This window comes from Bombyx mori, chromosome 20 (assembly GCF_030269925.1).
Source record: "Bombyx mori chromosome 20, ASM3026992v2".
NCBI classification, from domain to species: Eukaryota; Metazoa; Arthropoda; class Insecta; order Lepidoptera; family Bombycidae; genus Bombyx; species Bombyx mori.
The window spans coordinates 5,292,836-5,312,807 of NC_085126.1; the positions used below are offsets into that span (position 1 = coordinate 5,292,836).

General features: G+C 34.9%; 1 protein-coding gene and 1 long non-coding RNA gene across 8 annotated transcripts in view; one reads left to right on the plus strand and one right to left on the minus strand.

Annotated features, from left to right (window-relative positions):
* Adamts-like (A disintegrin and metalloproteinase with thrombospondin motifs like) overlaps nt 1-19,972 on the minus strand; it is a 179,209-nt gene that overhangs the window by 135,492 nt on the left and 23,745 nt on the right. For 6 of the 7 annotated variants that reach the window (XM_062674163.1, XM_062674162.1, XM_062674165.1 and 3 more), the window contains exon 1: nt 3,109-3,206. In XM_062674163.1, the coding sequence (XP_062530147.1) occupies nt 3,109-3,191 (83 nt within the window). In that variant the 5' untranslated portion in view covers nt 3,192-3,206. 7 annotated transcript variants of the gene reach the window in all.
* LOC134200745 (uncharacterized) overlaps nt 1-19,972 on the plus strand; it is a 188,368-nt gene that overhangs the window by 33,699 nt on the left and 134,697 nt on the right. The gene's annotated exons all lie outside the window — the stretch shown is intronic.

The window sequence follows — 19,972 nt, forward strand, 5'->3', positions numbered from 1 at the left end:
TTTTTGATGCGTTATACATAATATATTATTAGGTTTACGATAATTTCTTATCCAGCATTTAAATTAACTTGGAATATAATCGAATCACCTACGTAGTAAAATATTTGAAAACTTCGTTTATTTTGTCATTTTTAAATTATTTTTAATTTATTTCAACATTTATTTTAAACCAGGATTGGGGAGCGAGATGAGCAACTGCTTGAATTTGCCATCGTCATTGCCAGTGCCTTTACGCGAGACAGCTTACCATCATAATATAAAGTACTTTATCGGTTTAATCACGTGTTTTATTGTCATTATATTATTTATGTCATTATATGATTATTTATTTTTGACAGTGAAAATGTAAATATTAAAAACGTCGGAAATAATAAAATGACAATATTAACTTAAACCTTAAAGTAGTTTTAATTAAATATACGACACGCAAACATATAATAAAATATTATTACTTCACTTGTTTCACTATTTAGCTATGTGCCGTTGTCAACCATAACACAGACAAAAACTCGTAAACAAATGCTGTCAAAACCAAAAAATCAAGAAACAATTTTTATTAAATCGATTTTAAAATAAAAAATAGGCCCTTTGACCGTCGGCTTTGTTGGTCACGGCCTCATTTGACTTAGAATAAAAAAATATATATACAAAGACGCGCGCCATCTTTGACAATAGACAAATGAATGATCATGTCGGATGTTCATTTACATAAATTACCTAATCCCTTAAAGGACGAATTATGGTATACGTTCCACTAATATTAAAATCAAATGAAGTTTAAAATAAAAAATCCATTTTGAGACTTGGAAGTCTGGATTGAAAAACCATAACTTATGTTTGAACAATGTACTATCCTCATAGTCCTTTATTTATCGATTGAGGCACAACGAAGTCTGCCGGGTCAGCTAATCGTAGAATAAAAATCATACCCGCAAAAAATTTAATATGCCTAGTTAATAAACAATTCAGTTATAGACCTCAAATTTCAAGATCGGTGACGACGTTATAACCTCCATGGAGTGGAGTCTCGTAAATAAAAACCATAAAAGTGAAAAGACTTCGGCTGACGATGCTGTTGAAATCAAAATAGACAAGATTATTACTCATGAACAATAATGAACAAACAAAGCAATCAATCAGAGGCCACGAGAGAACATTCAAAACTTGAACGAATTGAAGTTACACCACAGCATAAATTTGCCATAATTAATTCGTTAAAACTACACGGTATTTAGAAAGTGAAGTTAGAGTAATTACAGTGTAATTACACATTAACATCGCTCCGTACCGGCATGGTTTGGCAACAAAGAGATTTATTATTATCGAAAACAAATATGCTAAGATAATGCATATAGGTTTAATCTTGTTTTGATCATAAAATTGCACGTAGTGCATTTTGATGAATAAGAAATATGTCCTTTTGAATATTAATGACATTTTTGGATATTTACTAATAGAAATATATAATTTGACCGACTATAAAGTTGTTTTAAAAGTAGCTATAGCATATCTTAATAAAATGAAAACAATCCCACAGATTCTACAATTGTAAAAATTAATGAAAAATACATTTTGAATCTTAATAAGTTCTTAGAAATCCAACGTTTTTGACGCTCATCATAAAGCAAGGTGTCAAATATCGTATAATCGTTTTGTGTTATTGCTTGTCTAAACTTTATATTATTAGTTCATCCTTGTATTTGACCCCAAATGACGTCACAAATGATGAAGTAGCGTTTAACCTCGCGTTTTAGAAAATATGTGCAGTATTTTTGAAAACAATTTTGTAGGTTTACCTATTACATTACCTATGCCCTACCTATACCTATATCATCATCATCATCTTAGGCCTTACAGCCCAGGGTGGGCCTTAGCCTGGTCCAGTATGTCTCTCCAGACTGCTCTGTTCAGGGCTTTCTCCTTCCAGTTCTTGACGCCGATATTTTTGAGGTCGCGCTCCACGCCATCCAACCATCGGAGTTTGGGTCTGCCACGACTTCTGCGGCCCTCTGGTTTGCCATAGAGCAATTGTCTCGGCATTCTGGTACTCTCCATTCGAACCACATGTCCTGCCCATCGTAGGCGTCCAATCTTTATAGTTGTTATGATGTTAGGATCTTTGTAAACATCATACAACTCGTGGTTATAACGCGTCCTCCATATCTCGTTTTCCTGCACAGCACCTATACCTATACCCATTACATAAAATGCCGATGTTAAATACATCGGCATTTTATAACGTTTTTACGGCATTTTAACATTATATTATTAGTTCATCCTTGTATTTGACCCCAAATGACGTCACAAATGATGAAGTAGCGTTTAACCTCGAGTTTTAGAAAATATGTGCAGTATTTTTGAAAACAATTGTAGGTTTATCTATTACATTACCTATGCCCTACCTATACCTATACCTATTACATAAAATTAATTTATAATTAATATAGTTTAACTCGAAAGAAAATATAGGTGTTATTCCAATGCGGTTAAGACTTAGGCCGGTTTGACTTCGTTCCACGAAAATTGCAGCTTCGCCGGTAGCTCATCTGATAATTTCATGTAAAATAAAATTTGCTTAACTTATCCACCATGTCGTCGTTTGTGATACATACAAGACAGTCAACATCCTGACCTCTACCACCTACCGTTGCCTCACCATCAAACAACAGAGCGCGCCTTGCGACATGATAATTATATGACAACCAGGGCCTTTTGTAATGCACCGCTGCACGCACGATCTTCACTGAACTTGCCGTTTAACCTACTTAAAGAAAAACTGTGTTCACTAATTCGTTTTTAATCTCCAATATGTTAATGTTTATATCTGAATATGGATTTTAATAATGATTTTACAAACATTTATAGTAGCGATAGGTAAGAAAGCGTACGAGTTTTTTTATTTTTTTATTGCTTAGATGGATGGACGAGCTCACAGCCCACCTGATGTTAAGTGGTTACTGGAGCCCATAGACATCTACAACGTAAATGCGCCACCCACCTCGAGATATAAGTTCTAAGGTCTCAGTATAGTTACGACGGCTACCCCACCCTTCGAACCGAAACGCGTTACTGCTTCACGGCGGAAATAGCCGGGGTGGTGGTACCTACCCGTGCGGACTCCCAAGAGGTCCTACCACCAGTGATAGTTTGGAAGATAGGATTTTTTTATTCCTTTGCAGCTTGCTGGTCATAGCATCTTAAGCGATTGGTAATTAGTTGTATCGATACGTCCTGTTTCGTCCAAATCACAAACATTTTTATCTTCATATGGGCCAGCTTTTCATTTTTTTTCTACTAATAATGTTTTCTTAATTTAGAATTCTACCAATTTTTCGGAGACTTTTCTACTATTTCTTTGCCTACGTTAATTACAAGTATTGAAACAAAATTATTACATATCTATGTATAGTCAATTTTTTTTATGTAATTAGATATGCAACTTGTACACTTCACCACGCTTTAAGTCATCAACTTCTATTAATGGACCTCCATAATTTATTTTGTACATCACATCGAACCCCTAAACATACCGACTAATTAAAGAACACAATCACCATTTAGAAACATCGAAACTGGCAACACTTTTTTTCGTTTCAAGCGAAAGTTACAAAATGTGCAACCGAGAATTACGGAAACGAAAAAAAAAAAAAAAACTCCTATGACCGCCCGTCAAACCGCGTATGTTTCTGTACGTAGTTGCTATTATAATTTATGCTATTACAAATACTGCGTCCGTAACAACCGGCGAGTGTTCACTAGAGCGGAACCGATCGCTCGATGAAATTTATTTGCCAATTTATATCAATTTGTGAATCGATTATTGATTATTATCGACGTAGTTTTTTGTACTATCAGGAACACTATACACATACAGGTACTATCAGGAAGGGAGTCTCCCTTGGGAACAAGAGGAACCCACTGAGTTTCTCGCCAATCTCGCCGGATCTTCTCAGTGGGTCGCAATTCCGATCCGAAGGTAGATTCAGCGAAGCACTGCTCTTGCTAGGGTTAGTGTTGGCAAATTCTCTCAGGTTGAGCCCGTGAGCTCACGTACCCGTCCGGGCGTAGCTGGAATAGGCTTTTAAGCTACCAGCGAATAGAAAGGTAAAAAACCTTTTTTACTGGTGGTAGGATCTCTTGTGAGTCCGCGCGGGTAGGTACCACCACCCCGCCTATTTCCGCCGTGAAGCAGTAGTGCGTTTCGGTTTGAAGGGTGGGGTAGCCGTTATAACTATACTGAGACATTAGAACTTGTATCTCAAGTGGGTGGCGCATTTACGTTGTAGTTGTCTATGGGCTCCGGTAACCACTTAACACCAGGTGGGCTGTGAGCTCCTCCACCCTCTATAATGTATCTAAGCAATAAAAAAAAGATTACAAGAGAATGACATACACAGACACAAAGATAGGTTATGCAATATGAATTCCAAATACCCAGACGAGCTAAAGAATTACCTGGTGTTAAGTAACTACAGTGAGCGCTTCACCCACGACTGTAGTGTCTTTACATTGTACAACACATGGGTCTCTATGAGAGATTCTTTATCACAATTACTACATATTAACGAATGAGCATTTTTCATGCATTTAGGCGTAAAAAGCGTGGCTGGTTTTTATTACTTCTTAACAAAACCCGAAACACGATTAATAGAAAACAGCATTTAAATTATTCACGGCAAATATATTCAGTGTAAGTAGTTGTGTAGTGTGTAGAACAGAATGACGTCGCCTACGCGTCTCACATCAGAATTCAACTAATAATCTTACAGCTACGTTCTTCTTAGCACTCTTTAGAATTCTACCAATATAGTCTAAGGTCACGGAGTCTAACCGGTTAGTAATCAGAAAATTGTTTTTAATGTCATAGCAAGACGTTGACAGTTTAAGCAGTATACAGCGGCTTGGCCATACCGCTGACCTTGCTGATGTCCTTGAGCGACCTGTATACTCCTCAGCATACGTAAAAGAATATTAATTGAACGAGCCTACCATCCCCAATACCTCTGACTGTTAATATGTTTTTCTTGTGAAAACTACAGCCGCTTTCAGACTACGCTATAATATAATAACATATAGTATATAGCTCATAGCACAACAATATCGCACACCATACATTGTTATGGACACGTTCACGCTACTGTACAATATATATTATTTGGCTAAGTATAAGCTGCTATACTATATAGCAGTATAGTATAGCGTAGTCTGAAAGCAACTTAATCTCACAGCACAATCGGCATGAAAAAATTTAAACCTAATTAAACAATGATGTAAATGATGATGAATCGCATGCATACTGAATGCCGTCTCGCAACCTCTGAAACATTAGGTCGTAGGCTCAATTTCATTTAAATATTGACGGAAGATAAATAGATAGATAGACAATTTTTCATTGAAAATATAAAAACAGCAAGTGTTTTCGACTATTCCCTGCAATGTATTCAAAGGTAAATTTTTTTCAAATTTTAATTATATAACGTTTCATTGAATGGGTCGAATACATAGTTATAAAGAGAACGTAGCGTGTGCTTAGACAGATCTCGCGAACAATAGAACCAACAAATACAACGACGCTTTCTAACACACAATAGGAACGAAATAATGTAATAAGTTGCAGTAAAAATATACATATTGTTATATCAAAGGCTTATAGCAAAGGTTATATTTTGGGTAAAATACCTCGTCCCTCCGTGGTCGAGGAAAACAAGGATCTGATTGACTTCCTCCTGGAGGGGCTGCAGTGTCAAGATAGAAAATTCCTTCGTCGCGTGAACTAATATGCCAATTTCTGTCGCGAAGTAATCACAACTTCTGTTTTGGAGAGTAATAACACGTTTTAATAGCCGTTTCTTTTCTCTAGCTGTCCGCTGATTGAAGCTATTCCAGCTACGGGCCAACGGCTAGGTGAGCTCACAGGTTCAACCTGACAGAATTTGGTAAAAAAAATATTATTGCTTAGATGGGTGGACGAGCTCACAGCGCACCTGATATTAAGTGGTTACTGGAGCCCATAGACATCTGCAACGTAAATGCGCCAACCACCTTGAGATTCTAAGTTCTCAGTATAGTTACAACGGCTGCCCCACCTTTCAAACCGAAACACATTACTGCTTCACGGTAGAAGTAGGCAAGGCGGTGGTACTTACCCGTCCGGACTCACAAGAGGTCCTACCACCAGTAAAAACAAGAGCAGTGATTTGCGGAATCACCGGATCAGCATCGCGACCCACTGAGCAGATCTTACAAGAAACTCAGGGTTGTGTCTAGTGGCTAGTTGTAGTTTGGACTAGTTTGGTCGTCTTCTTCTTCGAGACTTCGACGACATGTCTCAAGACAAGTTCCAGCATGTTCAATCTGATCAAATCAAGCCCGCAAAATTATAATTTGCGTAATTACTGATGGTAAGACCTCCTTCTGCCTATTTCTGTCGTGAATCATGCGGTAATGCGTTTCGGTTTGAAGGGTGAGGCAGCCTTGAGACCTTAGAACTTATATCTCAAGGTGGGTGGCGCATTTACGTTGTAGATTTCTATGGGCTCCAGTAAGCAATAAAAAAAATGTAAATCCTCCTCCTCCTCCTTGCGTTGTTCTCCTCATTACTGAGGGTCGTGACTCCCCCGCTGCAAATAGCTTCCAAAAAAACTATACGGTCGTGATCTCGTTGGTAGTCATCAACGCCATAAGAGAGGCACTAATAATAATTATGTCTTGGAATTCCGAAGCCCTACCTTTCAAAACTCCAGTATGTGAGTATAAGTACCTTTACTGATTCGCAGGTGCCATTACATGATTGTTATCCGTAATATAACCACCGTGACAAAATGAGATTACGGCCTCTGGTTTTTAGGAGGTATAAAGGTATAGTTATAGAGATAGTATTTCTTTTGTTATTTAGACCGAATAAGTCCTGAACCCATCCAAACATTTAAAGTAATAAAACAACATTATTTCTGTATTCTCTGCACTTTACGAGCGTGCTCAACTGAATAAACAAAAACTCTTTTCATCATTAATATGTTGCCGTCTCAACTAATTATAATGTACCAAAAAAAAAAACATTAAAATTGTTACTAAAGATATACCAAAAAAGTTTTTTTTTTGCAAAATTTCCTTGACATAAACATGTGGTTAATTAAATAAAACTTGTACACGATATCTAGGTCAAGTAACAGTTTTATTCGATGTCGGAAAGGTTTCATTCATGTCAATATCGATTACGAGTATCTTGTAATCGATAAAAATCTCGTTCATCGATTCTTTGTACGAGGTGTAAAGAGACTGTGCGTTAACGGGTACTTTACACGGAATCGTAAAATTATAAACGAATTTCACGCAACTAAACCGTTTCAAACGCAGGGCTGAGCGTCAGCGAAAAATGGATTATATTTTATCCAACAAATGTATTGGTTTTAGAAACCACCTCGCTATGCTTCGCAAATTGACAGTTCGGTAATTAAATACTAAGACGAAACGATATGTTTTTGTTTTTCCTCAAAAGAAAACAGAACAGCAATAAACCGATCCACATTATTTTATGTAGGGTTCGCATAGCGTTGGCACGCTACTACTGGCTTGTATTCTAGAAAAAAAAAATACAAATTAAATTAAACATGTTCTTGCATTGCTTAAAATCACAAAACACGTCTACTATGTTTTCACAAATGTTAGTTTTCACTTAGCATAGAAGTGTTAACGCAAAAAAGCGATTTACGGGCGGCTGTTGACATTTATGACAACTATAACGTGACAATTCTAATATATGTAAAGAAGATTTTTTTATTTATTCTTTCTTTACTTCTAGACTAGATGTAAAACTTGTAGGGCCTAAATCAGCGAATACAACTACAAACTGTTGTCTATGATTATCAAGATTCAGAACATACAAATAAAAAATAAAAAATACAGTCTTAATGTGCCAACCCTAGCTGAAGTCGCCCGAATTATTTCGTTCGCTTACACAGTATTCCACAATATTACATATTCCTTGAACTGAACGGGACTAGTGCGTGTATTAAGCGGGAAATTTAAATTATCATGTCATGTATTCGCAATACTGACACCTCATAATCGTTTGGGATTCGACGAACTTCTTAACTTTTTTACGTAATGTTCTTTTTAATCTTTAATAACATTCGTTACAGTAATATCATTAGAGAGGAAAATACGCAAGTCGTCGTGGCCTAAAGGATAAGATCGCCGTACCTACTCGTACAGAGCGATGCCGCTATACCAACGTTCGAATCCCGCAAGCAATTACACAATTTTCTAATAAATTACATACTTGACACGTGTTCACGAATGACTCAAATTGAAAAAATAGCTCCGCGTTGTGTTGTAAAACAAGGAACAATAATATAAATAATAAATAGTAAGTAATTAACGTAGACCTCAAATTTCAAGCTATTCATGTTGTGACGTCTACACCATTCGAAGCAACATAAAAAAAAGGTATTTCACAGGTCCTTGGCTGACCCATTAGGCGCTGGGACATAGACGGTTCCTCAAAAGGCTCAAAAAAAAACAAAAAGAAAAATGGTCTATCGCTAACTGTATATTATCTAAATTCTGTTTTCCGAAATGCGAAATGGCTACCTTTCCAATGCAATCAAGACCTTGTTCACAAACTGAGTATTAACTGTATAAATTGCAAACGAAGAATTAAGTTTTAAGTCTCAATTCTACTAACAACTATGCCTCATGTAAGTGAACTAGCTTCCGGCTCAGTCGGTGCAAAGTGGTTACCGGAACCCATGAAATTCGCAGCGTAAAAGCTGTCATAAGCATAAGATTTGAGTTTTTTTATTGAGAATACTACATCCTAATAACTTTTGGCACCAAGTATTTTATGTGTGAAGGATGTGGGTGGATGCGGTAATATAGTTACTACAGCTACTGAGATTCACCACTTGCGACCTCAAACCTCAAGAAAAGTTCTGTGAATGCAGGTCGTCTGTCCAACCAATAAACATTTTTATTGTTAAACTATTCTTGTTTATTTAAAACCGTCACCGAAATACGAATTAAGAATGCGATACTATTCTTAAACCGTATTAAAAATAGATCTAAATGTCTTTTAAATTTCAAATCTAAACTTAAGATTCAAATATCTTCCGATACAAATAGCATTACATCTGACATTTTCTCTATGACGCAAAGTTAAAGTTCGAAAGTATATCTCACACACAACACACACACACAAACACATCTGCACATCGCGTAGTTAATTCTGTTTATATTAATACGTGAAGCAAAAACTTTGTATCCCTTTTTACGAAAATTGCCCAGACGGAGGAGTATGAAATTTTCCACACTTATAGAGAATATAGAGAAGAAGTGCACAATGCTAATTTTTTTTTTAAAATAATGCATAAAAGATACATTAAATCAATAAAGAAAACATTACACACACTACATACCATGTATTTGACGCACACACGTATGCATACTATTAATTGTCAAACTTTTGTTCTTGACATCTATGGTCAAATTGAGAATAGATTAAATATAGTTTGTCTTTATTAATATTTTTTTATAGTGTAGCCTTGGCGAAATTTGTGATTATAGAAGTATAAAATACAATCATAATAGTGTACAAACTTACAATTCCAATTAATTATAGTCGAATTTCGACTACTGCTGGACCTCTAGTTCTGTTTATTGCACAAGTAATATTACATTTTCCACATTCCTCATGAATTTTTGTAAATGTAAATTTTAAATAACCATTTTTTTAATGTGTAACCACAACAGAATTACGATTTCTTTTAATTAAAAAGAAATAATGAACCTAAATTTGACAGCACCCATTTTGACTAGTTAAAATGATAAATCTAATCTTGACAGTCGCCATTTTGTCTAGTTAAAATCTAAAACCTAAATTTGACAGTCGCCATTTTGACTAGTAAACCTACGAATAAACACTTCTTATTTATTCGTAGTAGTAAACTCGTATTGTATGTTAGATTAAATATTAAGCTCGGTACAAAACTTATCTGATGTATTTTTTACAATCATAAGCATATCGGTAGCTCATAGAAATATTTGATAACGATCTAAAATTTAATGAAAAGTAGCTCCCACATATAAATTGGTACTACAAATATGTACATACATATGTGTATGTGAACTATGGAGGTGTGCTTGCTTGGGAAGTGACATCATTTAGGGATGTCCGTCATGATTTAATAGGCGAAGAATGATAAATGATTTTAGGCGAATAACTTTTTTATTCTTTATTTATTTATTTATTTATTGCTTAGATGGGTGGACGAGCTCACAGCCCACCTGGTGTTAAGTGGTTACTGGAGCCCATAGACATCTACGACGTAAATGCGCCACCCACCTCGAGATATAAGTTCTAAGGTCTCAGTATAGTTTTAACGGCTGCTCCGCCCTTCAAACCGAAACGCATTACTGCTTCACGGCAGAAATAGGCAGGGTGGTGGTACCCACCCGCGCGGACTCACAAGAGGTCCTACCACCAGTGATTACGTAAATTATAATTTTGCGGGTTTCAATTTTATTACATGATGTTATTCCTTCACCGTGGAAGTCAATCGTGAACATTTGTTGAGTACGTATTTCATTACAAAAATTGGTAGCCGCCTCAGATTCGAACACCGGTGCATCGCTCAACACAAATGCACCGGACGTCTTATCCCTTAGGCCACGACGACTTCTAATTATATTATTTTAACTGAATTCAATAAGGTAGGCAAACTCTAATATATTTATTTACAATGTTATAATAATGTTCATAAACTCATATATACTAATGATTTTTTGAATCTCAAAAACTATGTCTATGCTTTTGTACTAAAGTAATTATAATCGTATGATATGTTATTCAATAATATAAAAAAAATAACAGTTCAATGCGTTCTAATAAAATCGTTACATAAACGGAAATAGATGAGTCACTCGCATCAATGAATTGTAATGTACTCTGAATATAATAATCTCATTGTGAAAGGTGTCATAACAAAACACGTAATGAATGTAAAAAAATAAATAACAACATGTCGAACGGAACCAAAGCCATGATTTACTCGTTTGTTACAGAAATGCGAATCTTGTTCGCGATTCGCATTCGGGATCGGCCTGTACAATAAGCAAAGCCCGAATGCGAAACTTGAACAATGATAACTGCGGCCCACGGCTCTTACTCGGAACCCGTAGTGCGATTATCAGGATCATCGACCTCTACACGAACGATGTGACAAATAGTTATAAATATATTATATCATAATGAAGAATATTTTAAATTTTATTTATGCTTTATTGAGAAAAAAATGCATTAAGTAAATACCAAAACGATTTGTATAAATCTATCTTCGAAGACAATTTATCGAGGAGAAAACAAGACTGAAATGAAAAGTGTTAAGTAATCATGAGCAGAGAAGTCCGGTTGATTCTGAGTGGTTGCCGTATTATCGAAAAGACACGATAAGTCAAAATCGCGATTGATTTGAAAAAAAAGGCAATTAATTTTTCTTTAAGCTTTCACGAACCGAGGTATTCTTTCGCAACCCTGATAATTTTCCTAATTTGAATTTGGAATTATCTTCTTTAAAATTTAAACTTTTAATGATACCAAAACCAGCCAGATATAAATAGTATAGCCAAAGAGATTTTATTACAAGCTCATACATACTATAATGCGAAAAGTCTTTTTCCCCAAACTATTATAATTACGAAAGAATTTAGGAATATATATTTTTCTTTTATAAATATTTATTTACTAGCAATCACGCCACGTTAACTGGTCCCGTGATAAGTTCGTAAAGAACTTGTGTTACAGGTACCAGATAACGGAAACAAATATAAGATTTTTACTATACACATACATATATTTAATATACATCCATAACCCTGGAAAAGACATTTATATTTATCATACAAATATCTCCCCTTGGCGGGATTCGAACCCGCGACCCCCTTGTGTAGTGACCATGTCACTTACCACTACACCAGACGGCCGTCTAAATATAGGTTTATAATGGGTATAAGTAAACCCAATATAATACCTAAATAACAATTTACTTTTCATGCTTCGTAAAAAACTTTCGTTTGTCATACCATTTCTATAGACAATATTAAAATTACGAAATTCTTAAAATTGAAATACTATTCATTAAGCAGAAAACATTCCGCATTAATAACTTAATTCAATAGAATATTATGAATGAAAATCAAAGATATATCTCTATTAGTGAAATATATCTATTCGTGAAATAAAGAAAAATATCTCTATTAGTGAAATATATATATTAGTGAAATATATAATCTAATGAAATGAATGCTTCGGAAATGAATATTGGTATGTCGTTTATCATTTTGAATGGAATTAATCCTTAAAATAGATTCTGGTTTTATTCCGTGTTAATTCACGTTATTTTTCAATTTCTCAATTTAAAAGATTTCTTTAATTATAAAAATACTTAAATAATATTTTTTTCGGGTTCATGTAAATATTTTAATCAAAAGCATATGCAAAACTCGTGACAAGACAAAACATGAATATAATCTCAGGGTTCTGTCAATTAAAGCCTTCGAAACTTTATGAGTTTAATTAAAAAATGAACGATATAAATTCACGATTCAAAATACTTATTCAACTGTTCTATCCAGTCGGTGAACCTATCAAAAATATTTCAAACAGTACAACTCGATTACGTGATCGATAAAAATGACAATCACTTCCCATCTTTATGAGCAACTCGCAAGCGTCACGCTGCAAGTGAGTTATCTAATAACAATTTCACGAACAGGAAACACCGAATCTTCACGTAAGCCTAGCATTTCTTTAGGTCTTGCAAGCGTTAAAATAATCAAGCTCTTATATAAAATAGTGATGTTTCACGTTGAATTGGTTAAAGATAGAGTAGTTAGGTATACGTTAATTTACACTTAAACGAGCTATTAATTATTCTTTTTTTTTATTGTAGACTAGCGACCCGCTCTCGCTTCGCTTCGGAAGCATTAAATTTTATTATTGATAGCTGAGTCCCGTGATGTTACCTGCGATTATTGATGTAGCGCGGGCGACGCCGCGGGGCAAAGCTAGTCTAAAAAAAGTAGCCTAAGTTACTCCTTATATCATGAATTACCTATCAGTGAAAGTCTCGTCAAAATCGGTCCAGCAGTTCCAGAGATTAGCCGGAACAAACAGACAGACAGACAGACAAAAATTGTAAAAATTTTTATGTACCGTATATATATATTCATATGCATGTAGTAAAAAGCGGTCATTTCAATATTACAAACAGACACTCCAATTTTATTTATATGTATAGATTATCAAACTAACTCCAAACTATTTTTTTTATTTATCACACGGCTATTGGTGATGTACTTGATCTTGCTTATATTTTCATAACATTCATAATTTTTTATTTAAAGGCTGGAACAGCTGTCATTATTTCAATTATGCATTCGACCTCATCATACACCAATTGGGATTCAGGTTGATGTAAGTCCAATAAAATTATTTATTATCTTGTAAACCGTCTGTCGTTCACAGAATTTAGTGTACAGTAAATAAATCTTCGGGTCCTATGTCTGCAAAATGTGTGTAAATTATTCTTTATTTTCAAACTCACAGATCAAAACGTACGAGGTACATGACATCTTAGTTGCTTTTATTTACATATAAAGTTATATATATCAAAACGCCCTTATCATATATTATTTTAACTCTCATTATAACAATTATATTCAAATATTTAAATACCTATGCCTCTTGTTAAATTTTGAAGTAGTCAATAGCGTTGAAATTTAATAGAAGTATCAATTAGCTTTTATAAAAAAAAAAAAACGTACCAGATGAAATAGATATAGTATAGAAACAATTTTTGTGGAACGAATGTACATATGTGTATATCTGTTTTTATATTTAATATTTACGAATTCTTTTTAATGCAGAAGGTTGTACATTACCGTGGATGTATTTGACAAATACACAAACATTTTAAGTTAGGTGCAGTATAAGGATGTGTCAAAGTAATAAATTAGTAACGTGTAAACTGCGAATTGTGATTTCAGAGAATATTTTGAATAAAACTAATTGCAGAATTGATTAATATGGCACTGGAAATATTACAAGCAAAATAATTCTATCCAATTTCGAACCATCCGTGTCGATTTGAAGAATAGAACGGTTTTCTAAGTCGTACTGAAATTCTAGGTCGAAAAGTACTTTGAAGTTTGTGAAGCTTCCGAAAATTGTTTACCCTCAAATAAATCGTGAAGTCATTAAGGCAAAATGGCTGATATAAAAACATAATCTGACGAAAATCTGGATCAATTATCGACTTTATTTAAGGAACAACTTTGCAAAGAAACAATGCACCGTGTATCCATGCGTCACATAAGAAGATGTTGACGCGATTTTCAAACATACTAGAGGTCCCGCAGTAGTCGAAATTCGACTATAATTAATTGGAATTGTAAGCTTGTACACTATTATGATTGTATTTTATACTTCTATAATCACAAATTTCGCCAAGGCTACACTATAAAAAATATTAATAAAGACAAACTATATTTAATCTATTCTCAATTTGACCACAGACGTCAAGAACGGACTTTTTGGCGGGAACGCGAGGAGTGAAGTTGTGTGATTTGTTTTATTTTGTCTACTTAGTGTTTCTTCAGGTTTAAATGTGTAATAACGGTGGTTTATTAACTGTTTAATATCTGTGAAAGTGCACAAATGTGGAAAAATGAAACAAAGCCGCTGGACGCAACTTCTCGGGATCCTCCAAAAAGTCCACTGAAAAAATCTTAGTAAATGACCACCATTTTACTAAGATTATATTTCATTCCATATCATCTCATTTCATTTAATTTCATCCCAGTTGATTTACGTCTCAAATTAATCATTTTCATTTCATTTCACTCCATATTATCATTTTTCATAAAAATAAGAATATAAATTAAAATAAGATATGACTTAAAGGTCTTAGTTACCAGGTCATAAAATCACTTAAAAAAAAAAAGACGTCAAGAACAAAAGTTTGACAATAAATAGTATGCATGCGTGTGTGCGTCAAATACATGGTATGTAGTGTGTGTAATGTTTTCTTTATTGATTTAATGTACCTTTTATGCATTATTTAAAAAAAAAAATAGCATTGTGCACTTTTTCTCTATATTCTTTATAAGTGTGGAAAATTTCATACTCCTCCGTCCGCGCAATTTTCGTAAAAAAGGGATACAAAGTTTTTGCTTCACGTATTAATATATAGATAGAATGGAGTGAAAACTATTTATCAAAGTTAATCAACTCCTCTCCTCTACTAATCTGAAAAACGCGCTGCTCATTACCATGTTCTAAGAATTAATGATTTCGAAAAAAAAATAAAAACAAAATAAAGAGAAACATTTCGTAAAACACCCGGTGAAATGTCGAAACATCATTAACTGACCGTGAACTCCAAATTACATAGTCGTGTTGCAAGAAATGCAAAACCAAACCGAATTAGGGTTATAATTCCACATTTCACAGTTTAGTATTTAGTTTTGTATTTGCACAGGTCCGTTGGATAAAAAAGTGAAATCAACGTAAATACAGCGTTTGAGGGTCGAATTTTTGTTTTCCAGAGACGGCCAGTATTCAAAGGCTGTTTACAAAAAAAAAATGAAAATAAAATTAATTAGTAGTTTCACAAATATTTTTAATGCTTAATATTTTCACTTTTATCACAATGTATTCGTGTTATATTCATTATACACATAAGCTGTAATTTCATTGTGAAAATGATTGATTTGATTTGAGGGAAATTGAATTTTATTTACCAACGAATAGATAGGGGAAAAAAAGAATGCCTTGCGGCAAGAACAGGCAAGATGCCGTGACCTACCTCTGTGAAGTTTTTTACTGGTGGTAGGACCTCTTGTGAGTCCGCGCGTGTAGGTACCACCACTACCTCGCCTATTTCTGCCGTGAAGCAGTAGCCCGTTTCGGTTTGAAGGGCGAGGCAGCCCTTGTAACTATACTGAGACCTTAGAATTCATATCTCAAGGTTGATGGGGCCATTTACGCTGTAGATGTCTATGGGCTCCAGTAACCACTTAACACTAGGTGATCTGTGAGCTCGTCCACCCATCTATGCAATAAATAAATATAAAACTTATTAACTAAGGATAAACAGTGAGAAAGTCGTCTAATTAACATTAAACCCGGTCCTAATCTCTAAAGGCTCCAGCTCGATACAGACAAACAGACCCTCATGTTCACCTGAACGTTTTTCTTAGCACAGACATTCTAAATTTGATTGCCTCACAATAGACAGTCCCAATGCATTTTGATACCTTGATATTTACAACGAAAAATAAGCATCAGACCAAACAGTGTGACCTCCTTTTGCTATCTAAATAATAATATTAATGCTTGCTTAAGAAAGTTATAGTTGTATCATCAGTATTTTTGCAGGCTGGCAATTAGTAACCGCCCACTGTGCCATTGTGAGCGGTGTTATGAAACAGATATACTGCTTCACATAAATAAATCGAACGCTAACGACAAGAACTTAAAGGCTTGAACTTGCTCGGTAGGCAGCGGCTTGGCTCTGCTCCTGGCATTGCTGAAGTCCATGGGCGACGCTAACCACTCACCATGAGGTGGGCCGTATGTCTACTAGGGCTTTAGCGGTAGCAGTAATGCGTTTCGGTTTGAAGCGTGGGGCAGCCGTTGTAACTATACTTGCGACCTTTGAACTTATATCTCAAGGTGGGTGGGGCATTTACGTCGTAGATGCATATGGGCTCCAGCAACCACTTAACATCAGGTGGGCTGTGAGCTCGTCCACCCATCTAAGTAATAAAAAACAAAAAAAAGCAGTCAGCTTATGTTTAGGGCTTGAAGCTGTTACTGATACTAGCGCTATTATTTGGTAACGTTAGCACTTAGAATAACGCTTACAGACTTCTTCTTCTTCTTAATTTTGGCTCGGCACCATTCGTGCATTTGACCAGTGTCAAGTATTTTACATTTTGTCAACAAAGCGAGGGAAACGTATAACGCGAATTAAAATAATTAAATCGTACCGGGAATTATACAAAAACAAATCAGAATAATTTCATATCTAAAAAATATATATAACAAAAGAAAACAAATAATATTAAACTACAATTTAATCTTGTTATTTATAATAAATTTATTTAATGCACTATATACACAGGGTCTATTATCTCTAAGAAGTAAGTAAATATTAGAAGGAAGAGGAATAGAGAGAGATATTAGAGATTCATATAGGAAAGAGTGGTCATATAAAGGACAGGAAAAGAAAACATGATTCATATCGACTTACAGACTTACGAAGGTGAGTTAAAGCAACACGGTTACTTAATGTTTAATGGTACATAAACTGTAACTTACTTAGTCGTGTGCTTTGAAGTGCTTCGTTCAACATAAAACGGATTAAGCAAGTAGCAGGTGTGGTTGCAACGTAGCTTTTTTTAACGATAATTTTATTAATTTATTTTATGATGCTTATTTTTGTGACGTTACAAAAAAAAATTTCACTACCATTTACAGTCGTAAAAATTTATATTAAAAACGTATTAAAGAGCAATGGTCGTATTTATTACTTGTAACGACAATGGAAACGGAAGCACCGTCATAATCCTTTTTTATATTAAAGAAATACTCCGTACAAGATTTGAACAAAAAAAAAGCTGTTTCAATAATAGTGTTGTGCTTGCAAATTGTGTTTTATTTTTGCTGGTATACAATTATTTAGTTGCTTCTTGTACGCACTAATCCACTTCGTACTGGTGGTAGGACCTCTTGAGAGTCCGCGCGGGTTGGTACCACCACCCTGCCTATTTCTGCCGTGAAGCAGTAATGCGTTTCGGTTTGAAAGGTGAGGCAGCCGTTGTAACTATACTGAGATCTTAGAAGTTATATCTCAAGGTGGGTGGCGCATTTACGTCGTAGATGTCTATGGGCTCCAGCAACCACTTAACACCAGGTGGGCTGTGAGCTCGTCCACCCATCTAGCAATAAATAAAAATAAAAAAACGATAAATATTTGCACCGGAACGCATTACAGAACGCATAGCGAAAATAATATATTACTAGTTTAGTAATTAATACATGTACAAATGATTCAAATTGTCCAAGCTTCCAATCGTTAAAATCCATAAACATCTATGTATTTCATAACTTGTGAAATAGCGAAAATCACCTCAATTACCTTTCTTATAGAGTGGTGTTAGATAGGTTATGTTAGCTTAGTTAATCGATTCTTAATCGATTCTTGTATCGAAGCATAGCATAAATATGTAAATCAGTAACTAGATCTATAGTTAACATAAATGATATCAGGAATTTATTAGGACATCACTCTTAGCAATACGTTTTCTATCTAGCCAAGATCGACAGTGGCGATCCGACGGAAATACTCTGAACAACGAGGATCACATTACCGGTGGGCAACTAATATCCCTTTGATTCTACAAACCTGATCACAAAAGTTCATAGAAGGCAGGAAGGAAGGAAGGTGCGAATTTACATTTGAACTTCACTTTCCTCAAAACTGGAGACATCGAAAATCGATATGGTACGTATTCAATGCGCTAGCAATAAATAATAAACAAAAATAAATAAATAAATAAAAAAGTGTGAGTTTTTTAACGTTCTCGATAGCGTAAAAGTTAACTCAAATTTCTATGAAGTTGGAACGTTTGCCTACGTTTGCCGCTAGGGGCGCTGTTCCAACTGTATACAAATTACAGTTAACTTTTACGCTATCGAGAACGTTAAAAAACTCACACTGAGGACAAAGAAGCTGAAGATAATTGTAGTAAAAAAAAACATTCACATAAACTACCGAACCATTTAGAAATATAGAATGGGTGAGAAATATGCCGCCATGTTTTTTTTAGTACAATTGACGTTTTTTTTATTTATTGCTTAGATGGATGGACGAGCTCACAGCCCACCTGATGTTAAGTGGTTACTGGAGCCCATAGACATCTACAACGTAAACGCGCCACCCACCTTGAGATATAAGTTCTAAGGTCTCACGTATAGTTACAACTGCTACTCCACCCTTCGAACCGAAACGCATCACTGCTTCACGGCAGAAATAGGCGGGGTAGTGGCACCTACCCGTGCGGATTCGCAAGAGGTCCTACCACCAGTAAGTAAGTAACCACTTATATCTAGATAAATTGACCACGTAGATAAATTGACCACGTAGATAAATTGACCCTACATAACTTAACTACTGTACGTAACTTGTTAACAGTTTTCATTACGTATTAAACCCGATAATTAATTACCGCACTACACATAATTTAGAGTTACACAACAATGGATCGTTACTTCTAAATAGCTCGAGTGTTGTAAAGAAATTAACGAAAGCGTTTTGTTATAATTATTTCTTACTCTGTTCATGACGAACGATGTAATATGTACTAGAGGTCCCGCAGTAGTCGAAATTCGTCTATAATTAATTGGAATTGTAAGTTTGTACACTATTATGATTGTATTTTATACTTCTATAATCACAAATTTCGCTAAGACTACACTATAAAAAATATTAACAAAGACAAACGATATTTAATCTATTCTCAATTTGACCACAGACGTCAAGAACAAAAGTTTGACAATAAATAGTATGCGTGCGTGTGTGCGTCAAATACATGGTATGTAGTGTGTGTAATGTTTTCTTTATTGATTTAATGTATCTTTTATGCATTATTTAAAAAAAATATCAGCATTGTGCACTTCCTCTCTATATTCTCTATAAGTGGGGAAAATTTCATCATACTCCTCCGTCCGCGCAATTTTCGTAAAAAGGGATACAAAGTTTTTGCTTCACCTATTAATATATAGATAGTAGTCTCCTGGATGACTAATGAAAGATACGGATTTGTGACTCCCTATATCTTGGTACTTATCTATATCATCATCTTACGACCATAGGGCGTCTTATGAAAGCTCGCCTATTTCTGCCGCAAA